This window comes from Lepidochelys kempii, chromosome 2 (genome assembly GCF_965140285.1).
Source record: "Lepidochelys kempii isolate rLepKem1 chromosome 2, rLepKem1.hap1, whole genome shotgun sequence".
Taxonomy (NCBI): domain Eukaryota; kingdom Metazoa; phylum Chordata; order Testudines; family Cheloniidae; genus Lepidochelys; species Lepidochelys kempii.
This window is the reverse complement of record NC_136381.1, coordinates 181214679-181240478: the sequence shown is the minus strand read 5'-3', so window position 1 is coordinate 181240478 and position 25800 is coordinate 181214679. Positions and strand designations below refer to the sequence as shown.

Genomic DNA, 25800 nt, shown 5'->3' with positions numbered 1-25800 from the left:
TGTGGGTTGGAACATGGGGAAGGTTGCTATTAAAGCATGGTACCTTGTGTAAAATAGTGTTCTGTTTCTAAGTGAGACCTCCTTTATTCCAGAGACTAAAGGCAGTTCCTCAATGAATCTATGACAATTGAGGATCTGACAGCTGAGGATCTGACTCCTACAGAATTGTTCTAGTAATCCTAGATTAGGGGAAATTTTAGTTTCTAATGAACACATTTTTTTCCAAATAGCAGAAACAACAATGAAGAGACAGAGATGGAAATAAACCAGTTGCAAAACAAATAATAATATCTAGTTCTTATATAGCGCTTTTCATCAGGAGATCTCAAAGCACTCCACAAAGGAGGTCAGTATCATTCTCCTCATTTTAGAGATGGGAAAATTGACACACCGAAGTAATAAATGATATATCAATCCCCACATAGAGACCTGATGTTTCCTTACATATAAGAATAGCAGACAAATTAAGGGTGCAGTTCTGCAGCTTTTACTCGTGAATATTTCCATTGTCTTCATTGAGACTATTCATTTGAATCAGACTGGGTCCTGGAAGTTTAGTAAAAGTAGCAAACAATACATAGTATTCACCGGTAACCGAGGAACTTTTCTAACCCCTGGTTATAAAGCTGAATCCATGGATTAAGTTATGTTGATAAAGCCATTGGAACATATAAAGTGCTAAATGCTCAAGTGGTGGTTATCTACCGGTAATCCTAACTGAAGAAAAAACAAAAGATGATTTTTTTAAAATTCAACATTTAAACCTACAGGGTAAACCAGTAGCTAGTACAGTAGTAAGTAATCAATGATATTTCAATAAAAAATGCAAAACTGTAGCTGGAGTAATAATTTTTTCCCCAATGAAATAACCAAATGAACTGAAGGCAGACTTCTGTGAGGTCTACTTATCGTTTTTAGCATTAAACATTAATGAATTATATTGATTTCTGAAATAATAACGTCTGGAAATGATAACAGTATGAAATTCCTTGCAGTGTCTATAAAGTCCATGAAAAGGAGTACTTGTGGCACCTTAGAGACTAACCAATTTATTTGAGCATAAGCTTTCGTGAGCTACAGTTCACTTCATGTTGCATCCGATGAAGTGAGCTGTAGCTCACGAAAGCTTATGCTCAAATAAATTGGTTAGTCTCTAAGGTGCCACAAGTACTCCTTTTCTTTTTGCAAATACAGACTAACACGGCTGTTACTCTGAAATCTATAAAGTCCATGGTTCACTGTAAATTAACAGTCTGAATTGCTTGTGCTTTAAAACTCTATCTGCCACAGAGGAATTTCAGCCAAAGACGTCTGAAGGGTGAAATATACATTAATGATAAGGAATGTTTTTAGAGACTATTTTCTCAACTGGGAAGTGACAAAGTCCCTCACTGACAGAGCTTTGGGTAGTATCGATGACACAGAGGCCCATTTGTGGATCACTACTTTGTATCAGCAACTGTGTCAGGCCTGACGTACTCTCTACACTTCACACACTGTAGTAATGATATCTATTTAAAAGGTGACATGTAATATACTGTTTGAAATCTAATAACTCACTAATAATTAATAATCTTGAATGCTGTATGTATACAGTATATATTAAGAGTTATGGATATATGCTGGAATTATGACTTAAGTGTGTTTAAATCAGTCATGTCAGGAGACGGTAAACAGGTCTGCCCTAAACTATAAATGTGTTTGCTTCTCTGACCAGCCCAGTCCTAAGGTAAAGAAAACAAAGGTCCATTTACATATTAGATAACAAGTGGAAGAGGAGATAGCAATGATGTCTACACCCATCAGGAGAGAGAAGCTTGGTCTCGGTTTTACCTTTCAAAGAATTTACTGGTGTACAAAGATGGGGTCTGAACCTCAAGTGATAAGCGACTGAATCAACTGATAGTAGAAAGTATTACTGAATTATAAAAGTTTGAGTGAGGTGTTTTATGAAAACCTGTGATACACTGGTGACTAATACTGTGAAATATATATTAACATTATAAAGGAATTATGGATACTCTCTGACATTAGGCTTTATATTCTGTGTCCAAACACAGAGAGAATGCGGTCTCTTCCAGACAGGAGGGAATATTACTTCTATTTACCTGTCTCCTATGTAAATAAAGCATGGTGGATTCAAAACAATGGAAACCCCATTTACACACAGGAGGATGGGAAGCCCACAGGAAGGGGAAAAACATCATGAGATCATCCTGCCTCTTGAAATGATGTCATTGACCTTTGGAAGCTATAAGCAAAGACAGAAGCCATCTTTGGCCTGCATCACTAGACAGACAAAAGGGAACAGAGCTCTTGGAAGCTGAGAAAGATGGATCCTTCAACCAAGGGTGGGCGGGGATTGAAGTCTCTGGAAACTGAGTATAAGTGAGAAATCTGCTTAGGCAAAGATCTTTCACCTAGAAAGACAAGGGAAACCAAGCTTTTGTGCTTCTGTGGCAAGTCCTGACTTGAGAGAAAGTCATCCATGGATGGAAAGATTGGTGAGAAATCTACCCTGAACAAAGACTACATCTTGATAAGTCTTAGCCACTAGAACATGTATTTTGTTTTGTTTTTATTTTATCTTCATTCCTTATATTTGAACTCACCTACTCCTATGTATATCTTAATAAATGTGTTTTATTTTTTACTGTAAACCAACTCAGTACTGTATTTGAAGGTAAGGGAGTATTTACCCCATAAAGTTAGTAAGCTGTAATGTGTTTTTGTCTCTTTAAAGGAGTAACGGACCTCATTGTTACTCTGGGTTGTCCTGGTGAGGGCTGGACACTTATGGGCACACGGTTTTGAGAAAATTCAGGACTGTGTTGGGGTCACCTTGCTGGTTGTAACCAAGGCTGATGGAAGCCAGAATGGGGCTGTAGACAGGCTGTTGGGGTCAGAGCTGCTGAACCAGGGCACTCTAGGGCACAGACACTGGGGGTTTGACCTACATGCTTGTAGGCTGGCAGTGAGGATCCCAGGCTGGGACCTACCGCAGCAGGGCATTTCAGACACCCAACATTACAGGGGAGGTGGTGACACAGTCTGGATTGCCCCTCAAAGTGTGACAGTATCTTATGGCAACAAGGAAGAGGTCACTATGTTTAAGTATTTGGGAGGGGAGGGAAGAAACTGCTAAGAATGTCCGCTCGCCTTAACGTTCTACACCATCCAGAGAGTAACGTAATCATTATATTGTAGCAGACCAACTGATGTATAGGGAACCACCTGCTCCTTCTGACGGTAATCAGCACTACTCAACTGGTTGCCATAAACCTTATCTTTCCATGCTAACAGTCTTCTTCCTTTCATGTTGGAGGGTGGGCCTTGTGCTTTTGGCGGATGTGAGCTCTATTCCAGCTATTGGTGCTGAGTTCCAAGTAGTTTGGCTTGTCATGAGGCAAGTTCAGAACTTGTGCTTGTCTTGTTGTGAGACAAGTTCAGCACTTGCTATATGACCTCTCAGACTGAGGATAATCCTACCAGAGGCGAAGATTGACAAGTGTCTACTGTGGTCATTGCATATTGGGAAGTCCTGACCAAGGTGCAGAGAAGAGCTACTTCTGCTTATATTTCACACAGCCTGAGTTCATTATGTCAAGTGACACTTGACTTGACCACCCAATCAATGCTACCCCAACCCCTTTGCCCCAGCCCGGACAGCCTAACTAACATAGCCTATGGTGACAGGGAGATTCTTTTAGTTGTCTCAATGAAAACCTTGTTTGTCAGTTGCCAAATTTTTTTAGTGGTTCAAGTGCTGCTGGAGGTGATGTTGGGTTTATTCATCAGAAACACTTCTTTTAATGTCCCTTTTCTATAGAAATACAAATGTTTCAGTTAATCAATAAACCCTCCTCCCCCAGTTTCCTTCTTTTTGTTATATAACAGGTCTCTGGAGCAAAACACACTTTCAGTGCCATTCCATGTGTAGCTGGAGTGAATCCTGCCTCCACTGAAGTCAACAGGATTTTTGCTTGGCAGTGGAGCCAAGATTTCATGTCCCTGGTCCAAAGGAATAACGGGACTCAAAAGGAGACTGCGATAGTCTGACACAGAGGAATGCAGCAGCAAAATAATTAATTATCCCCATCCCAATTTTAGGTTTCTTGAGGCCCCCCATAAAAGGGACACCTATTGGGAAGGACGGGTTTGTATAAGGCTTCTTCTTCAACAGCCCAGTGACAACTGCCTATAGTCAATGGTTATTTGAAGAAAGTGGTGTATGGGCAGTGACTGGTGCCAAACCAGTACTGCTCACAGCCAGTGTAACTTTGCTGCTATCACATGGTCAGTTGGCCCTCAGGTGGGGATCTGAATAGATGGCACTGAAAACTGAAGGATACAACAAGACCTTCTGTTGAGCAAAAATTATGACTCCTTTTAACCCATCATCATGCAAAGGACTGTTTGGTTGAGGCTATGTCACATGTAAGATATATTCCAAAGATCAGGACCTTGGAACACAGATTCATAGAATTTAAGACCAGAAGGGATCATTATGATCATCTAGTCTCACTTCCTGCATTTAAGTGAGGCCAAAGAACTGCACTGAACAATTTCTGCATCAAGCCCATAACTTCCATTTGAGCTATAGCATACCATTTTAAGATATCCAGTCTCGATTGAAAGACTTCAAGTGATGGAGTATCTATCACATTCCTAGGTGAAAAGAAAAGGAGTAATTGTGGCACCTTAGAGACTAACAAATTTATCTGAGCATAAGCTTTCGTGAGCAACAGCTCACTTCATCGGATGCATTCAGTACGGCTGCTACTCTGATTCCTAGGTGAGTTGTTCCAATGGTTAATTACTAGAACTGCCTGGGAACTGAAATTTCCTTCCTGTGGAAAATTTCACATTTCTGGGGGGGGGGGGGGGAAATATTCTGAATCAGAACAAAATCAGAAATGCAAAATTTTCTATGGGAATTAAATTTTTGAAAACTTCTGAACTGACTGGGCAGCCAGGGAAGTTGGTTCCCCATCTGCCCAGCCAGTTGCCAGCCTGATGGGCTGGTTTCCTAGCTGTCTTGCTTGCCAGCTGGGGAGCCAGGGAGCCCACCCATCCACCCACCAAGCCAGCAGTCCAGGGAGCTGCTGACCTAGTGACCAAAGGAGCCTGGGACGACAGCTGCCTGACTCCCAGGTAGCCTGGGGAGCTGGTTAACCATGGAACAGGCAGTCCTCCTCCCTGGGCTGCCTGTTAAGGTGGAAGTGGGGGAATCTCAGGAAGCCAGCTATCTGGGGAGCCTGGTAGGCTTCTGGAGAGCTGGAAATCCCAGGGAGCCCAGCAGCCCCCCAGGTGAGGACCTGGGGCATGCTGCCAGGAAATATGATTTCCATCAAAAGGTTTGATAGAATTAACACATTCCCACAGGACTGTGATCAGATCAACATTTAACCTTTTCAGGTTAGATTCAGAAGGGAAACTTAAGTGCCTGTCTCCAACTGGGATTCACAGCTGTGAACCCTTTCCTGGAGTTAGGGCTGACCTGGCTTAGGTGCCTTTCTCAAGATAAATGAGAAGGTGGTAGTCCCCTTATAACTTTTAGCCCACTGGTTAGAGCACTTACTCAGGCTATAGGAGACCCAAGTTGAATTCCACTGTCTTTTCATTATTGGCCAATTGTGTCCCAGATCAGTCTTTCCATGATTGAGCTCAGGATTGTTGTCAGGCTAGCCAATTTATAGTTTCCTGAGTCATTGAAATGTTGGCACAATATTAGCTTTCTTCTAATCCTCTGGAACGTCCCCATTTCTCCAAGATTAGTTAAAAATCAACACTATTGGTTCAGAGTTCTCTGCAGCCAATTCTTTTAACTTGCACCAAAAGGAGTAGTATCTGCTTTTTCATATTTAAAACGTTTAATAATTGCTGCTTAACATCTTCCCTAGTTACTGATGGAACAGAAACAATTTCATGTTGATGACAAGGGTTGTTTTCCTCTCGGAGTTGCTCCAATCAACAGTCTTTTATTTTTAAATACAGTGGGCCCAATTCTGCCCACAGATGCATAGGCACAACTTGCATTGATTTCAGTACTTAGTTACTTCTTTAATCGGTTTGTTTAGCACTTATTCAATCTATTGTAGAAATCTACCATTATAAAAATGAGAATTTTCTACACTAAGGTAATAGCTCCTGGGGCTCTTATCCCAGTATTACTGCAGTGCAGAGAACACTCTTTTAAATTGTTCTAATCTGCGCTTTGCAGAATTAGGCCCAGTGTGACTTTTGATGCATTGGAAGCTGTTCTCCCGGTTTGGAATTCACTATATTTATGGAATCATTTAATCACTTGAATAAGCACTTCTTGCACTGAAAAACCAAGCTACTAATTTGCTACATTTCTTGTAAATTCAAACAGGAAACAAATGTATAAGGTCATGTAAAATACACAATACAGTACTCATTGCAAACGTAAAAGCACTGGTGCATAAGTGAAACCCAAGGGCCCAGTGCAGCCAGCTCTTCCCTCAAATGTTAAATCTCCTTTCCCTGCACCTTTGGTGAGAGGTTGAAGCTGATCAAAATGCTTTCTGTTTTGGTGTACTAAAATTCTTTACATTAATCTACCATTGGTGATGCAAGAACAAACTACTATTATGGCTGTGTACATTTAGTTATTTTATTAGGTGTGTCCTAAAGGGCCAGTAGTCACTTCTGATGTTTATATTAAATATTTATTTGTATTATGCCATTTTAATCTAGCTGTGCACATACCTGGCATCCATAAACATATGTTGCTCTTTTCTTCATTTTTCTGCCCCTGTTCCTTCCAATTAGTTTTACACCCACTTGTGATGCCACAGACTGTAAACTCTTTGGGGCAGAGACAATCTTTTTTGGGGTTGGCACAGCATGCAGCACAATCGGATCTGGGATTCTGCTTGGCCGAAGATGGAAAGTTGCACATATAAGGTGCCACTGTGGCTCTCCTATGTTGCAAAGAATGGACATACCACCCCAGGTTAAAGGTTTTCCAAGCCCCTGGAAAATGTGCTGATTTCCAACAAGCCATGCTGGGATCAGCCATCTACCATGTCTAAGCGGGGATCTGGGCCAGGAGACAAGTCCTTTTTAATAAGGGCACCCCGGAGAGCTGCCGTCCAAATGCTGCGACCACCAACAAAGCCCTGGTAGATTAGATGCAACTTTCCGGGCCCGAAGCACCGGCCGCGGATTAGCAGGGGTTTGCAGGCAGATCCGTTCGTTCATGTCTGGGCAGCGCTCGGAAAAGGCAGCGCCTTTATCCAATAAGCTCTACGTGTGGTCATGACTCTCTTTGCCCCCTGCACCACGGTTTCTGACCGAGCGGGCAAGAGCCCTGGAAAAGGACCTCGGGGGTGAGGGGTCGGAGCCGTGACAGAGCGAGATCTCTCCCCACCCCCCGCCGTGCTGACACCACCCGGAGACCGCAGTAGCCAAAGGGCTGCGCCAAGCAAGGAAGGGACGCGCTCACCAGCCCCCCCCCAGCTCAGCTACCTGTCGCTCCCCGCTCCAGGCTGCTGCGGCCGCAGGCTGGGCTCCGCACGGGAGGCGGGCGAGGGAGGGAGCCCATGTGACCAGCCCAGCAGGAGGCCAAGGCCGCCGGCGCCTCCTCCCCTGCGGAAGGAGGGGAGCGCTGGTGCGAACCCCGGAGGAAAGCGAAGGGGCCGGTGGGCGTCCGAGCCTGAAGGCAGCGGCGGGGAGAACCCGGCCTTTGCTGCGCGGTGACCGGGGCTGGGAGGGAGAGTTGGGACGCGGCGAGTTGTATGCGGGGCTGGATCAGTCCCGGCGGCGGCAGGAGAGGAGAAGGCTCCTTCCCCTGCCTCGCTCTGCGCAGTCAACAAGCAGCCCCGGGCGGGAAAGAAACTCCGCGGAGAGGAAGGAAGCGCGCGGGGGGGGGGCACCCGCAGCGGCTCGGCTGCTGGCTACGGGCGCGGCGCCCCCCTTTCTGCAGCCGCCGCGCTGCCCGGCTCTCGCTCTCTCTCTCTCTGTCCAGGCCGGGCCCCCGCTGCAGCCTGGCGGGCGGGGAGAGTGGCCGGCCGGCCGGCCCGGGGGCAGGTTGCCGTGTGGGTGGCGGGGAGGGGGCGGGGATATTTTTAACTTCCCCTCTGCTTTGAACCCGCGCCCCGCTGCCAAGTTCGCTAGCCCGGAGCCCAGCGTTTGCAGGCCCCGCCCCCTGGGCGATGCGATGCGGGGCCGGGCCGGGAGAGCTTCCACTCGCCGGGGCAGGGGCACAAGTCCGCGCCCAGCCTCGCAGCCGGAGGGGAGCCCCGCGCTGCCTCGAGCCCGCAGCTCGCCCCGCCGGCAGGAGAGTCGCGCCCCCGCCTCCCGCGCCGCGGGGTAGGACCGAATCGCGCGGCCGGCCATGGGGGGCAACCTGGGCTGCCACCGCTCCATCCCCCGGGACCCCTCGGACCTCTGCCACAGCCGCAAGTTCAGCGCGGCGTGCAACTTCAGCCACATCCTGGTCAACCAGGAGCGGCTGAACATCAACAGCGCCACGGAGGAGGAGCTGATGACCCTGCCCGGCATCACCCGCACCGTGGCCCAGAGCATCGTGGAGTACCGGGAGTACATCGGGGGCTTCAAGAAAGTGGAGGACCTGGCGCTGGTGAGCGGGGTCGGGGCCGCCCGGCTGGAGCAGGTCAAGTTCGAGATCTGCGTGAGCAGCAAGGGCAGCTCGGCGCAGCACTCGCCCAGCTCCCTGAGGAAGGACCCCAACCCCGAGCCGCAGCAGTACCTGGCCGCCGCCAGGCTCAACATCAACACGGCCACGCCGGCCCAGCTCATGAGCATCCGAGGCGTCACGGAGAGGATAGCCCACGGCATCGTGGACTACCGCAAGGAGCACGGGCCCTTCCGAAGCATCGAGGACCTGGTGAAGATGGACTGCATCAACTCCTCCTTCCTGGACAAAATCAGGCACCAGATTTTCACCGAGAGGTCGCGGCCCCCTTCCACCAATACCAACGGGGGGCTCAGCTTCACCGTCAATCCTCACCCCAGCCCCACCTCTCTGAGCCTCCAGAGCGAGGACTTGGATTTCCCACCTGGGGGCCCGACCCAGATCATATCCACTCGCCCCTCGGTGGAGATGTTTGGCGGGGTGAGAGACGGCAAGCCTGTGCTGAGGGTGGCTACCTGGAATCTCCAAAGCTGCTCTGTTGAAAAAGCCAACAACCCTGGTGTGCGAGAGGTTGTGTGCATGACGCTGCTGGAGAACAGGTAAGCTGCTCAAATGACATGGCCTTAGTTGGCCTTTGATGCCTTATGTTTCCAAAAAGCTGTGTACTTTGATCCTCCTTACTACTTCACAACATGTATGTATTACCCCCATTTTTCTTGGTTCATCCTTAACTGGTGGTGGTCCCTCAATGCTTTGGACCTAGTGGGTTAGTGCATAAGTTGGTAATGTGTATTAGGGAAAGATCAAATGGGCAATACTGTCTGTTTCTCTCTGTCATGGCAATACAAGCCCAGACATCTAAATTTCTTTAGAAAGTTTTGTGTGAATATATAACAGATTATATTTTTAATGTAACTACTTAGGCAATTCAGAAATGCTTAGATCTTTAGCCAGTGTAGAATGCTGCAGCTCATCTGGTAGGGTATAGCAAGTCATTATGGACACACATCATTGCTCTGTGCTGTGCAGTAGGCATTTACTCACAGGTGCAATTCATGATGTAAATGTTCTGGGACACTGTCATGGTGAAGGTGGTTGCAATCGGCTTACATCCCTTTTTGTCTGTCTAGTGCTGAATGCCCTGTGACTGGTAGCAGCCTTCGGAGGGGAGAGTAATACATCTGGAACCTCCTATCTCAGGCAGTGTGCCAAATCATGGTTTTAGTGAGCTTAAGGGCACAGTTCAAGACCTGTTTGTCTGGTCAGAGATTGGACTGACTTTAAGTAATGTCATGAAATAGTTCTTTAAGAGGTTGTGCCATATTTTGTAACTGTTTCATTAAGGTAACACAGACATGTGCTTGGATGATGGGGATCTATATACATTTCTATGATAAATAGTTGCTTACTAAACTCTCTATTTTAAAGCCATTTTCCCATCATACAACCACAAAAGAACTCTGAGAACAACTTTTCTCCCTAGCTCTCCTTCCACAATTAAAAAAACAGCTGATTGGATTTTGTTGTCCAATGTTGTGAAACCAAACTTTGCTCCCTTGCAAGTTTTAACCTGAAACAAATTTGTTTGGATGACCCTCAAACCTCTGAAAATGAGATATTGGGGTGGGATGGGGGGAGTGCTGACAAGCCATTAGCTATTGCAGTATTTCTAGCACTATTTTTTTTCCCAAAACTGTACTGTCAAGTTGAATAATGGTAATTGTTTATGTGACTGCAGAGGTCAGACTAGCTAGAAATGCAGTATGTTTTATTACACAATGTTGTGCTTCTTGTTTTGTTTAGAAGAAAATATAAAGCTATGGCATCAGGCAGGAGAAGTGTGCTGGAGTAACAGTATGCACATTTCTGTAACAAGGCTGTGCTGCAATGTTCCTGCATTGCAACGTATCATTGGTGAGACAAGTGTTTTGACACAGGAAACTTATTTCCTGCAGGCATGCCATCGTTTGATAGCAAGAAAGCTATATGGGCATGAAATGGTATAAACTGCTAAGTGTTCGGATGTCCTGCTGCCCATTTCAACTGAACGCTTTTGGTCTGGGGTCAGTATTTCTTGACCTCTATGGTATTTCATATTTCCTGTGCTTTCCTCTGACCGTGGTCAGTCTCCTGTTACAAACAAATTACTAGCCAGTATTTTTAGTGGGAGGAGAGCATAAGTGATATTAATTTATTTGCTGGTTTATATTTAAAAAAATCATCACCATTACCAGCTGAGTGTGGCAGTCAATCATTTCCAACTCCACTGGAGAGTGATTTTTTTTTTCACCTGTAAGTCAAAAGCAGCCAGAAATTGAGTGGAAAAGTAAGGGATATCAGAAAACCGCAATAAATAGGACAAAAGGAAGGCCAGAAAGAACACAAATGGCTGAGGAAACAAACACATGCAACTGATTAATTCTCACTAATCTTGGGATGATGAAATTCCAGTACTGAAGGGAAAGTAATTTGATTTACATAGGACCTGATCTTGTGATGCGTTGAGTGCCCTCAACTTCTGTGCATTGAGCTAGCTCAAAGAGCCAGTGGTGAATTCAGAAGGAATTGTGAGTGCTTAGCAAACTCTGAAAATCAAGGCTCAAATTTTTAAAAACAGGCAATTAAGTTGCATTTGCAAAATGTGCACATGTAATTATGCATGCAGAACAGAGAATCATATGTATACTTGTATATTTTGCACATGTAGTTGTACAAATACTCCAAAATATGTACTCACATTATGAATATGATTTAGATGACTATCTTTGAAAACGTGTTCCCCCAAGTGTTGATTGAGCCTATTGCTAATGTAACTTTTAGTTTTCCATTTTGTAGACCAGTTTAGGCATTTACATTGAACATGAACTCAAAACCATGTACACAGTTACTCTCACAGAGTATGGTCTGAATGGTTTCTAATCAGAAGCACATATGTGGATAATCAGAGTCTGGAAGGCAGTGAGAAAGACTGGAGTGTATAGCTAAGCCTACACTTCCATAGAAACTGAAGTAAACATGGGTTAACAAAAAGTGGGAAAAAATGCTAGCAATAGGCTCATTCAGCACTTGGGAAGCAAGTGGGAAAGAATCTCCTCTCATTCATACTAGTACTATTGAAGTCAGTGGAGTTATGCTGCTGTAAAATTGACTTCATTGAGCTCCGCAACAGGCCCTGTTGTATGTATTAGTGGAAGGGTTTAAATTCCGGTCTCCAGTCATGTACTTGTTGTTGGAAAGTGATAAAGTCCGCAACAGACTAATTCTTGCCGAGTTAGATTAATTTCCGATAATAATCACATGTGGAAATTCAACTCTTTCTTGCTCAGTCATGAATACATCACAGAGGGCTTATCAGCATTTGTTGAGTCCAATGGCATCAGCAAGGCACAAAGGTGAATGTTTAAGTAGCTCAGAATGTACAGTGAGCAGATCACATTTGTCACTTACGTTTCCAAGCATTGATTCCACCTGTTGTCCAGTGGATTTGCAGTCTATTTAGCCTTATCACTTAGCTTGCAGGAATGCATGCATGCTGTGAATGACAGGTTGCTAATGTATTTTGTGCACAGCTATATTAAGATAAATGAACATCTTGTACACACTTCCTTGTTACAGTATATTGTCTAAGGGTCTGGAGTACTCTGTGCACCCACAGAACTGCTCATGCTTATTGAGGGCCTGGTCCTACACTGCTTGGCACCATGTACAGTCCTCTACATCTGTGCTGTGGAAAGTCAGTATAAAACACTGCTAAATCAGGATTACACTCACTTTGCATGGGGTAAAGGTCTGCACAAAGTGCAGGGCAGTGGAGAATCAAGTCTGCTTTCCTAAGGCTGCCTTTGGCTGTGGTGCTGTTTTTCTGATGACCAGCCCACAGGGAGTAGCTTTGAGACCTCCAGATGGTTTTACACAAGCCATCACACAGTTCTGTTAACAGCTTCTTTAAGTAACTATCAACCCTGGCCAAATTACTGTCCGTATCTGCTTACTAAGCGTATAGGACATCCAGTTGCCCTAACAGGTGAGGACAGAAGGTGAGGGTCCCCCCTTGTTAATATAAATACCATTCAGGCCCTGCATAATCTATGTATGAAGAATGGTAATACAGGGAGAGAGAGAGTACTATACACCCTTTGGTTACAGAAAGAGCAAGAAGGGGTCAAACTCCACATTAAACTAGAGAGTAATCTCTTTAAGAATGAGAAAAAAATATCTAACTCAGGTCCAGAGGTGCTAAGGTTCTTTAAGAATAGCAGCAAAAGGAATGCACTTTGATTGCTCTAGTATCTAGTACACTGCCCGCCCGCCCCCCCGCAAACACTTTGTTACATATATGAAAGGGATCCATTGTTAGCATTGCATGCAGAGAATGAGAAGCATATATTTTCATTCCTAAGACTAGAGAGATTTCATCAATTTTGGAAGAGATAAACATGGCTGATGTGCTGGAGAACGTGTAGTGTAATTGGATTAAAGCATCGAATGTATAGTGAAGTTAACCAAACCTGCAACGTTTCTGCAGACCTAGTTCACAAATCCAGGATTTATTTAAAGATGATTAGAGTTCTTTGTATCAAAATAAGGAGTACTTGTGGCACCTTAGAGACTAACCAATTTATTTGAGCATAAGCTTTCGTGAGTTACAGCTCACTTCATCGGATGCATAAAGTGGAAAATACAGTGAGGATGTTTTTATACACACAGACCATGAAAAAATGGGTGTTTATCACTACAAAAGGTTTTCTCTTCCCCCACCCCACTGTCCAGTTTTGCCAATGTACACGGCAGAGGGGGCACTGCTGGCACATGATGGCATATATCACATTGGTAGATGTGCAGGTGAACGAGCCTCTGATAGCGTGGCTGACGTTATTAGGCCCTATGATGGTGTCCCCTGAATAGATATGTGGGCACAGTTGGCAACAGAGGCTCATTCACCTGCACATCCACCAATGTGATATATGCCATCATGTGCCAGCAATGCCCCTTTGCCATGTACATTGGTCAAACTGGACAGTCTCTACGTAAAAGAATAAATGGACACAAATCAGATGTCAAGAATTATAACATTCATAAACCAGTCGGAGAACACTTCAGTCTCTCTGGTCACGCGATTACAGACATGAAAGTTGCGATATTACAACAGAAAAACTTCAGAAACAGACTCCAACGAGAGATTGCTGAATTGGAATTAATTTGCAAATTGGATGCAATTAACTTAGGCTTGAATAGAGACTGGGAGTGGTTGAGTCATTATACAAAGTAACCTATTTCCCTTTGTTTATTCCTCTCCCCTTCCTCAGATGTTCTTGTTAAACCCTGGATTTGTGCTGGAAATGGCCCACCGTGATTATCATACACATTGTAAGGAGAGTGATCACTTTAGATAAGCTATTACCAGCAGGAGAGTGGGGTGGGAGGAGGTATTTTTTCATGCTTTGTGTGTCTATAAAAAGATCTTCTACACTTTCCACAGTATGTATCCGATGAAGTGAGCTGTAGCTCACGAAAGCTTATGCTCAAATAAATTGGTTAGTCTCTAAGGTGCCACAAGTCCTCCTTTTCTTTTTGCAAATACAGACTAACACGGCTGTTACTCTGAAACCTTTGTATCAAAATGCAGATCTCCATCCCCTAGCTGCCCTTAGTCCCCCAGTGTAAATGTGGGCACTCTAGAGCAATGGTTCTCAGCCTGTGGACCATATCAAAGGGGTTCGCGGAATTCTGAAAATTGACTGAACAGAATTCAACTATATCGAGAGACAATAGATTTCTAATGGGGTCTACATCTCCATTTGACATTTTTTAGGGGTCCGCAAAGGAAAAAAGGTTGAGAACCGCTGCTCTAGAGCAGCTAGTATCCCCTCTAAAAGATTTAAAGTAACAGAATTTGGTTTTGAGAGGTAATAAGATAGGTAATGAACAAGTTAGTGGGGAGATAATGCCACAGTTTCATAAAACGTTGAACGAAATGCTAGGTGTGAGTCAGGAAAGTTTTTTTTTTAATTTTTTCACTTGTTGAGAGCTTTTCCCATGTAAGTTAGGCAAGTTAACCCTCTCCACTCTGTAATTGGAAAATGTGCTAACAGCGGTCGGTGTTTAAGCCATTATTTGTTTTTTCTTTTAAATGTGCTATATGTAAAGTCCTGCTTATGGGAGTGAGTCGAGAGGGTATTCTGTATGGTTATTATAAGGAAAAAAATGTTATCCCCACTAGTATGGCCCTGGCTTTGACAATAATAGTTAAATAGCATAGCTTCAGTTTAGCGTAGACGTTGCGTTCGTGTGGTTTAGTGACATTGCAGGGTGTGCTGAACAGTTCTGAAGTACTACAAAAAAGTATACATAAAGTCAGTATACTGTCCATGAGAATGCAGCGTTGCTCTGGAGCCTCTGCAATGGAAGGGTCCTTCTTGTTAGCCCCCACTGATTGTACTTCAGTGACAGTAAATTCTAGGTGGTCAGTGGTCCTGAGGTTTACTGCAAAATCATGATACTGTGGTGAATCTTGTATTTCAGTGATGCATTTGATAACTCAATATTTATTGTATGCTGCTGATTGTTTGTGGGCCAGATCTTGACTTGTGGACCAGTTTGTGGATCTTGACTTGTTGCTTTACTTACAGATGTGTTGTTCTCTTGACTTCAATTCTGGATCAGCCAATATGTCTCCTGGGACTTCCAATGCAGCATGACCCCCCACTGCCTGGCTGTGCCTTAAAAACACAATCCATCCTTAAGCTTTGTAGACTGTATTTGGCCCCCCAGGCTGTATGTTGGGTACTCCTGTGCTAGTACATGCCCACATTAGTTCCAAATCCATACCCTTCTTCTGAAGTGTGGACATATCATTAGGGGATCAGGACAGTCTCCAGAGGGCCACACACGTCCCTGTGTGATGCACAGCTTAGCTTCACAGGGGCCCCCTATCTGTGAACATGCCAGGAGTGGGCTCAAGATGAGCATGGTTAGGCTGGCGAAGGTGAGTGACTGTAGAAGGACACCACTTCATGGCTCCTCCCATCCTCTCTTTTGGAAGGTAGGTGCCTCAAAATGGACCATATAGAGCCTACTTCAGCCATTGGGCTGCAGTAGTCTTTGCAGAACAGCTGGAGAGCTGCATCAGGGTTGCTTCATGACCTGGATTAGGAGGGGAGAGAGTTCCTTCCATTTTCCACCCCACAATCTGCCTAGAACCTGGCTCTGCTACTCGGGCATGCACTGGGCTTAAGATTTGCTCCTTAGTGCATACACATTTTCAGCCCTTTTATTATGTGCAAAGAGTGTGCAGTTTGCAGTGACATCAAGAAGTGTGATTTAAGTACATGCGTGTATAATTTGTGTTGTTGCAGAGAATATATTGATATTACATCCTCCTCATTGAACCACTCACTAGAGGGTTCACTCGTAATCTTTTTAGTTTAGGAAACAGCATCTTTTAAACTAAATGTTCCAAGTGAACATTTGTACTTCAAAATACTGAGTAGTACTAGTGACCCTGAAAGGGCCTTTTTTTTGCTATACTCTGTCATTAGGCAAATTTAAGATGACACAGGGTTTGAAAGCCAAATCTTTTACTCTCAAAACAGGAAAAAAGTGCCAGGACTGAGGCTCAAATGCCACCGAGCATATGCACCTGATTCAGATGGAAGAAGTCTACTTGGAACTCAGATTACTATGTTTGATCGTCCGCTTTGATCCCTCACTTTAATCAGTCTTTTGGAACTGTCCGCTCCTATTAGTCATATAAAATATATAACCAACATTAACTCAAGTTGTATACTCACAGAAACATGTACAACTAAGGAATCTCTTCAGTTAGACCATCCAGATTTTGCTTTCAAGACTTCAGAAGCACCAAAGTTTGTCACTTGTTTCTTTTTTAGAAAACAAACATGCAGTTCTCCCAGACACTTAATCTGTCTTCCTGGTGGAACAACTTGTAATGTGGCTTTACTGTACATGAAAAGCTGTCAACAATTTTTTGGGGGGCGGAGGGAGAAGGAGGGAGGGTTGTTTTGTTTTCTCAGTTGTTTTGTTTTTTTTTCTCGGATGCATCTTGTCTAACAGGTATGGGCGGCAGTGTAATTACATGAGAGACAATTGTTTTATTACTCTTCTTTGAATTCCTTCGCAGGGAGAGCTGGGGGAGGAGGTTGAAGGAAAAGCCTGACAGTTTGCATTCCCTTTCCACTCCCCCTCACCCTCCAAAAAAGATGGAAAGACGAGAGGGGCATGCGCCTGAAGGGTTCAAATAACTTTTTCTTAAGTCCTTTGTATGTTTTCTGATAGTAGTAATAACAGGCACTAACTGGTCAACAAACAAGAGTGTTTCAAAGTCTCATCAAACACCATGTGCTTGTGTTTGTTATTTTTGTTTTGTTGCTAGAACAGCTGGTGACCCTGCCAAGTAACAAGGCATGTCTTTATCTTTCTGTTTTCCTTCAGTCATGCTAATGATATGGTGGAGCACAGCCAAGAATAACTGCATTGCAATAAAAGAGCAGGAAAGAAGCATGGCCCAAATAATTTGACCAAACTAATAAAGTGTAAGGTGTGAAAGGCTAAAATATTACAAGAGGGATCCCATTTTATTAAGTCCTGCCTTCCACAGCTTCAAGACCAATTTAAGAAAGAAAAGCGTTGTTTTTACTGTAACTCTTCTATATGCAATTTATAAGTGAATTATTTTTCATGAACTGTGCATGTGAATTAGCTTTGCAAGATTGCCACGGAAATTTAACAGCTGAGGCACAAAGACTCCTGGGTAAAAAGGAGCATTCTTTAATATGATGAGGGGAAAATAACAAATGTCATTTTACTCATCCCAGGCAAATAGAAGTTTGCAGAGTTGATGTAAATGCACACTGGATATCATCTTAGTGGGAATGCAGCAAGAAGTTATTGGCCAGATCCTTAGACTGTGTCCTCTTAAGGAGCTGTGCTGACTTGTGCTAGCTGAGGATCTGGCACATTATTCTTGGCTGCAGAATTATATGAAGACTATAAAGCTCAATGCGGCAAAGATCTGGGTGGCTTCTCTGAGGGCATGAATGTCCTCAACTCCCATTGGCTTTACTGCGTGTTGGGGGCAGTCAGCCCCTTGCAGGACTGGGCCCATAAAGAGTGGATGTAGTGAAATAATAACTTAGGCCCTGATCATGCTCCCAAGATACTGATGTGGAGGGCACCCTCCATGTGGAAATCACTGACTTATTGACTAGAAGGGGGATCAGTTGCCTCCATGACATTATTTGGCTCATCGTGACCCCACAGATGCTCCACAGATCCTTGCAGAGGGAAGGAGACTAAATGGCGATGGGAATGGAATGGATGGGCTGGTGGTGGGATCATGGAAGTGAGTATTATCCACCACTGCAGTCTTGTAGAGGTTTCCCTGGGTGTCCTGTAAACAGCAACAGGCAGTGGAGACCTTGATAACGCACCCTGAGCCATAGTACCAGGAAGCCTGAGATGGAGGGGAAACTGAGGACTAGAACCATCCTCTGCCCAGGTGGCCCTAACTTCCTCTGCATCCTTGGGTATCTATCAGGTGTGGGGCCTGGCCCAAACCTGATAGATACCCAACTTTCTCCATTTGAGGGCAGGGCAAACGCACAAGCCCTGCACCTTGGAATTATTGGGGATGAGAGTGGGAGGGAAGAACCTCACAGAAATTTCCTTTCCTAAGATCCCCTTCTATTGGTTGTACTGCAGAAGAGAATGAACTGGGCTTCTTGTTTACTTTTATTCTCAACTATTTTGCTATTTTTCCTTTAGCGCCTACAGGCTATTATCAAGCCAAGACATCTTTGCCTGTGCACCAGCATTTAAGACAGGGGTGGGCAAACTTTTTGACCCAAGGGCCACATCGGGGTTGCACAACTGTATGGAGGGCCGGGTAGGGAAGGCTGTGCCTCCCCAAACAGCCTGGCCCCCGCCCCCTATCCACCACTTCCCGCCTCCCTCAGAACTCCCAACCCATCCAAAGCTCCTTGTCCTCTGACCACCCCCTCCCAGGACCCCGGCCCCTAACTGCCCCCTGGAACCCCCCCTTATCCAACCCTCCCCCCCTGCTCCCTGTCCCCTGACTGCCACGACCCCTATCCACACCCTCGCCCCTAACTGCCCCGCGGGACCCCACCCCCTATCCAACTCCCCCTGCTCCCTATTCCCTGACTCCCCCCCACCCTGAACCTCCACCCCATCCAACCACCCCCTGCTCCCTGTCCCCTGACTGCCCCTTGGGACCCCCTTCCCCTCATCCAACCCTCCCGCTCCTCACCCCCTTACCATGCCGGAGCCAGACGTGCTGCCCGTGAGGAGCAGCGGGCCAGAGCACTGCCCGCACTGCGGCGTAGCTGCAGGGGAGGGGTGGGGGGCTAGCCTCCCCGCTGGGGAGCTCAGGGCAGGGCAGGATGATCCCGCGGGGCAGAAGAGGCCCGCGGGCCGTAGTTTGCCCATCTCTGATTTAAGAGGATAGCATAACTAGAGAAATAGTGTTGGTTAGAGGGAAATCAACAATGTAAAAATAACACTTCTGTTTTGTTTTTTTGCTTATTGTACTGTTGTTAAAGTGGCACCTAAAATGACTAGAGCTGAAAAAGATTAGAGAGAAAAATACTTCTTTATGTTTTCTAACTTCTGTACGTGTGCATTTGACAACATAGAATCTAATCAGTTTCACTCTCTCCAGTTTATTAATAGATGCATTTTTTCATTTCATTGGATTCACTGGCTTTATATACTGTATGCATCTTGCTAAACTAGAGATGAGTGCTTTCTGCAAACCCTAGCAGATTCCAGCAATGGACATGTAGCGAATTTATAACTGACCGGCTGTAAAACTACACTCTTTGATCAGCAAATTACTCCCTGATGTTTCACAAGGCATGCCCCTGGAACGTGAACAGATTCCAAGAGGCTTTAATCTTTGCCTCTCATGAACCTTAGGGCCACAAGACTATATCAAAGAGTACACCGGGTCTATATGTGCAGATGGTTTCCTGTAAGAAGAATTCCCAGTGCTTCAGGGCACTTTTTGCAGCTATTGAAGATAATAGGACAGCTAAAGGAATGATATGTTTACACCTTTGGTTTAACAAGAGCAATTAGAAGTCTTCCAAAAGCAAAAGAAGCCTTCTGCCCAGGAAGAGGGGGGAGGGAGCTTGCTATAAGAAAAGTCCAGGGACTAATGACATGGGAGTTAAATACCTAGAGTTATATGAGACTATGTATAAAATCAGTTAGTCTGAGATAGAGAAGAATATCCTTTTTCTAGCTGAGTTCCAATCTGGTTTGAAGTTACCATCTACTCTTTAGTCAAGAAAAAAATGGGATATTTAAGAGAATATTTTTACATACGTAGCTTCCCCCTTCTCTCCTTCTTTGGATTTAGATCCCGCTTGAAGTCAGTGGGACTAGTCCTTCCTGCCTGAATAAGGACCACAAGATTTGGCCAGATGGTCAGAGTGAATTGGAAAGATCTATGACAAGAATGAAATACATTTTTAATGGCACTGTTTTTATCCCATCAAAGTTTTCCATTGCAGTGCCTGTGTTAGCTCACCCAGGGGAGATAGTACTCTTGAAACAATATACTACAATAATTCTCCAACACTATGATAATGTGTAGTCTTTGAGATTAATTTTGTAGTGTGTTACGAGGTTGGCAAAGGTAGGACTCGTAGTAGGTTCTTCATTTGAAGATTTATGTATATTACAGGTTAGCTATTGCCAACTTTAGGCATGCAGGGTGACCCATAGAACTTGTTGAGTTACTCATATGAGTAAAATTAAGCATGTGTGATGGTGTTTTCAGGATCAGAGCCATCACGTTACTCAAGTTAATTCTGGACTTTCCCTGCCTTCGCTTCAGTCTCAGGCTTTGGAGATGAACAGTGAGTTATGGGACACCATGTAATGTCCTGAGAACACTTTGGGCACGGAGTTAGCAGCATGATGACTGTAAATAGAACACTGAATTGTGGTGGAAAATATGATTTCTGTTTAGAATCTGCTTTAATGTTTTGTTTCATTCTGTAGCATATACACTGTCCATTTAACTTTAAAGTTGTTTATTTTCTAATTAAGCAGTTTAAAATATTTGTACCATCAGCAACAACAAAAAGTTAGCTTTCAAGGATCACATTTATATTCTTAAAGCTAGGAGGTTTCGTGCTGTGCGTTTTTGTTTGTTTTAAAGCCCCAGCCAGGGTCCAGTGATGGATTGTTGTTCTCAGTCCATGGGTTCCAAATCTGGGCTCTAATCCTGCTGACACTTCTGCATGTGCTTAACTTTATACATGTGAGTAGTTCCATTGAAGGCAGTGAGATCCTGTAGTAAAAAAAGAGTGTTGCTTAGAAAATGTTTGCATCTTCAGTGTGCCTCTGTGGTGATTCATAGATCTGAATGGCCCAGAAAGTCTTAATTATATTCTCAAAAAAAACCCAACCCAGAACTAATAATTACCATTTGTAAACATACTGCCTTATACTGAAAACAATATTAATGGCATATTATAGTTAACGAACATTAGAAATGCAGCAATTTCTCATTTAAGATCAAACATCAATCTCAAGTGCAATAATCCCAGTATTCCCATCTGATTTGATCTACTATTTGGAGATTTTTGCTCTGGAAATTTCTAGGATTTTTTCCAGTTTAAAACCCCTACTTTTTCATGGTCAGACTGTATCGGTTGCCTGTCCTTACTCTGTGTGTGACGGTGATTCCATTGCTGTGCATTCTGCCACGTCTCTATTTTGGGCGGTGATTCCATCACTTGAAAAGAAGTTCAATGACATTTTCTTCCTGCTGTTTCTAAGGGAAGCTCTTTAAGAAAAAGCTGCCAGTGGGAGCAGACAGTGGTTTACGCCCATGAGTATAAAGATGGGGAGAAGGAATAGAGATGGGAATGACAGGCCATGAGATCTTCTTTTCCTTGTGCACACATCTTGGTTGTCAGTCAGATAAAGTTATTCAGATCCTTTTCAAATCCAGCCACTATATTTGTCTAACATAACCTTCCATGAACAGGTTGTGGTTGGAGTTTTTTGTGAAGGGAAGTAGGTAAAGGAAATGCTCTATGCTTCAGGCACTACCAACTCTCAGCTGAATATTGGCTTTGTTTTGTTTGATTTGTTTTCATTAGGGCTGTCAAATGATTAAAACATTAATTTTGATTAATCGCACGATTAAAAAATTAATCTCGATTAATCATGCTGTTAAACAACAATAGAATACCATTTATTTTAAGTATTTTTGGATGTTTACTACATTTTCAAATATTTTAATTTCAATTACAGCACAGAATACAAAATGGACAGTGCTCAATTTACATTTATTTTTATTACAAATATTTGCACTGTAAGAAAACAAAATAATTTTATTTTTCAATTCACCTCATACAAGTACTATAGTGAAATCTCTTTATCATGAAAGTTGAACTTACAAATGTATAATTATATACAAAAAATACATTCAAAAATAAAATAATGTAAAACTTTAGAGCCTACATGTCCACTCAGTCCTACTTCTTGGTCAGCCAATCACTCAGACAAACAAAGTTGGTTACAATTTGCAGGAGATACTGCTATCTACTTCTTGTTCATAACATCACCTGAAAGAGAACAGGCGTTTGCATGGCACTGCTGTAGCTAGTGTTGCAAGATATTTATGCTTCAACCATCATTCCAGAGGACATGCTTCTATGCTGATGATGGGTTCTGCTTGATAATGATCCAAAGCAGTGCAGACGGACGCATGTTCATTTTCATCCTCTCAGTCAGATGCCACCAGCAGAGGGTTGATTATTATTATTATTTATTATTATTATTTTTTGGAGGTTTGGGTTCTGTAGTTTCCGCATCTGAGTGTTGCTCTTTTAAGACTTCTAAAGGCATGCTCCACACCTCATCCCTCTGAGATTTTGGATGGCACTTCAGATTCTTAAACCTTGGGTCGAGTGCTGTAGCTATTTTTAGAAATCTCACATCGGTACCTTCTTTGCGTTTTGTCAAATCTGCTGTGAAAGTGTTTTTAAAGAGAACATGTTCTGGGTCATCATCCGAGACTGCTATAACGTAAAATATATGCAGAATGCGGGTAAAACAGAGCAGAAGACATACAATTCTCCCCTAAGGAGTACAGTCACAAATTTAATTGACACATTATTTTTTTAAAGAGTATCATCAGCATGGAAGCATGTCCTCTGGAATGGTGGCTGAAGCATGAAGGGGCATATGAATGTTTAGCATATCTGCCATGTAAATACCTTGCAGTGCCAGCTACAAAAGTGCCATGTGAATGCCTGTTCTCACTTTCAGGTGATAAGCAGGCAGCAGTATCTTCCGTTAATGTAAACAAACTTGTTTGTCTTAGCACTTGGCAGAATAAGAAGTAGGACTGAGTGGACTTGTAGACTCTAAAGTTTTACACTGTTTTGGTTTTGAGTGCAGTTATGTAACCAAAAAAAAATCTGCATTTGTAAGTTACAGTTTCACGATAAAGAGATTGCACTTCAGTGTTTGTATGAGGTGAATTGAAAAATACTATTTCTTTTGTTTATCGTATATTTGTAATAAAAAATAATAACATAAAGTGAGCACTGTTCACTTTGTATTATGTGTTGTAATTGAAATCACTATTAAAATTTAGAAAAACATCCAAAAATATTTAATAAATTTCAATTGGTATTCTATTGTTATAAATGCTATTAATCATGATTCATTTTTTTAATCTCCATTAATTTTTTTTAGCTAATTGCGTGAGTTAACTGCAATTAATTGACAGCCCTAGTTTTAATTTAACTAGGTGGAAATGAACAGTAGACAAAAAAATCATCTAACAAAATGGATTTCCCATTGTAAAATATAAAATGAAATACAATCCAAAGAGTCTACACATTAATTTAATGGGTTAATGAATCGCTAGTTGATAAATGGGGGTTTTGCTGTGTGACATGGTAGGTGGTAGCAAGTTTGTGCTTTTATAAATCCCTTGCTTCTTTGCTACCTAATTGCAGATTTACACAAAAATAATACTAATCCCTCCCATAGTTACCAGAAAAACCCCAATCCTTGAGTGTATTCAATCATAAATTTAGTTGATTATTGTTTTAATATTTTTATTGCGATGCTGCTGACTCTAAGGTGTTTACAGTTTCCTTTTCCTTTTCCTTCTTGCTTGTCTATACATCACATGCCTGTGGTTGCAGAATACACAGAGGCAATCTCTCTCCCCCACTTGTTGGGTCTGTTCCAGCATTACCCACAGTAATTGCCGGTCAATGACCTCTGCAAGAGTTGGTTTACAGGGATTAATGAGTTTCTGCTGAACTTGAAGTGGCTTGCTGTGGTATATGCAGTAACTGCTGACTTAGAACAACTTGTCTAGTTTCCTTTATTTAAAAACAAATAGGGCCAAATGCATCTCTATTGTAACATCACTGAATTAAAGGGTGTTTGTACCAGTACTGAAAGATCAGCTGTACAATACTGAGGTTTGCTGTTAATAAATTCCGCAGAATGGATATCAGTACAGTACAGAGCATCTGATGAAGTGAGCTGTAGCTCATGAAAGCTTATGCTCAAATAAGTTGGTTAGTCTCTAAGGTGCCACAAGTACTCCTTTTCTTTTTGCGAATACAGACTAACACGGCTGCTACTCTGAAACCTATAAAATAATTGTACTTTATTTTCATCTTCTCCTTGAGTGAAATGAAAGTGTGTGAATTCATGCAAGACAGAGAGCCTTCACAGAGAGCCTTTTGGCACACACCGTTTGGCTTAAAACTCTTAGTATTTTGAACACAAAAGCTTCTGCATATTTTTTTCCGGTAACATTGTCTTTAAGGCTACAACATACGTGTGAAAATGTGCACTTTGGAAACACAGAAAGATGATGAAATAGCATCTAAGTAACCTTTAAAATCTTTATATTTGCCAGCCCAAGACATCTACAGAAAAGTGTATCAGGCTTACCCCATGGTTTTAACAGTGACTGTAGGATGATTTTGGCTAAATGAGTTATTTATTTATTTATTGCTATTCTAGTGGTTGATAGTGCACTTATGCCATACCTCTGTACACGGTATCAGTATCATAATCAATCCAAACTGATATACTAGTACTATCAAATAGTACAAATAATGTTTTTAAAAATCTCTGTGCTTCTCCTCTCTCCCCCCCCCCCCAAAAAAAAAAAAAAAAAAAAGCTAGTTCACGCTGTGGTTTGTTGAGAGCAAGAACTGAGACTTTGAATTGTGTGGGCTGATTTGACGCTGTGGGCAGGCCTAAGGTGGAACACCTGTTGGTTGGAATCCTGTTGTGGGATTAGAACCATAAACAGGAAGGTGAAAGATTTGTCTGTTGTACTGAAAGACAACTCTATCCTATTTTCAATATGTTTCAAAGGGATCCCTCTGCCATCGGCAACACAAAATTATTTTATTTTTGGCTGCTTCAGTCCAAAGAACCTTTAGAGAAGGGGAAGTTTACTTAACCAAATAAGAGTTCAAGGACTAAACAGAATCATCAGTTCACAGTGTAAATATGTATTTAGATAGTTTGCTCAGTGTGCAGCTGGTAGTAAAAATCTTTATGAAAATCATGTATGTGTATATGGAAGTTACAATACACAAGCAATAGCCACCTTTAAAACACAAAGTATTACAATTTTCTTTTGAAACAAAATATTAGGCCCCATTGTGGCCTGACTCACTTACATTTCTTTTTGACAAAGGGAGATTCAAATTCTATTTTCTTTTCTTTTTGTTGTTTAAACTGAAGTTGTTTTTGGATTGACCTGATACAAACACAACAATGGATCTTGAATTTATTCGTCTGCATAGCCTAAGAATAGCCACAACAATTAAAAAAACAAAGTTTAACGTTGAGTGGCTGCATAATATACACACTCACACTTGTACTGCATAAATCAAAAGGAGATTGACTCACAGAAGTGGTTGATATGAACTCCTCTGAACTTTGGGAAAATCCAGGTATAAACTTCACAGCGTGAGTCCATCTCTAAGCCCCCCATGGAATTCAGTGGGAGTCTTTGACTGCAATGGGAGTGGATTGAGTTGTCACAGTTACTGGGCTAACTGTACCTCTGATCCCTCCTGGTCTCTTCAAATGTACCCTCTCAGGTCTCAGGCCTCAAGCTGTCA

General features: G+C 43.0%; 2 protein-coding genes across 5 annotated transcripts in view; one reads left to right on the top strand and one right to left on the bottom strand.

Annotated features, from left to right (window-relative positions):
• LOC144930224 (uncharacterized) overlaps positions 1-8036 on the bottom strand; it is a 45607-nt gene extending 37571 nt beyond the window's left edge. For 2 of the 3 annotated variants that reach the window (XM_078851701.1, XM_078851699.1), the window contains exons 1-2: positions 6733-8036; positions 4609-4668 (exon numbers count right to left, since the gene is read on the bottom strand). In XM_078851701.1, coding sequence (XP_078707827.1) covers positions 4609-4668; positions 6733-6749 — 77 coding nt within the window. In that variant the 5' untranslated portion in view covers positions 6750-8036. The remainder of the gene's footprint in view (positions 1-4608; positions 4669-6732) is intronic. The other variant, XM_078851700.1, reaches the window with a different exon arrangement.
• The window catches only part of EEPD1 (endonuclease/exonuclease/phosphatase family domain containing 1), an 85086-nt gene continuing 66664 nt past the window's right edge, over positions 7379-25800 (top strand). The window contains exon 1 of one of the 2 annotated variants that reach the window (XM_073332892.2): positions 7379-9222. In XM_073332892.2, coding sequence (XP_073188993.1) covers positions 8363-9222 — 860 coding nt within the window. In that variant the 5' untranslated portion in view covers positions 7379-8362. The remainder of the gene's footprint in view (positions 9223-25800) is intronic. The other variant, XM_073332891.2, reaches the window with a different exon arrangement.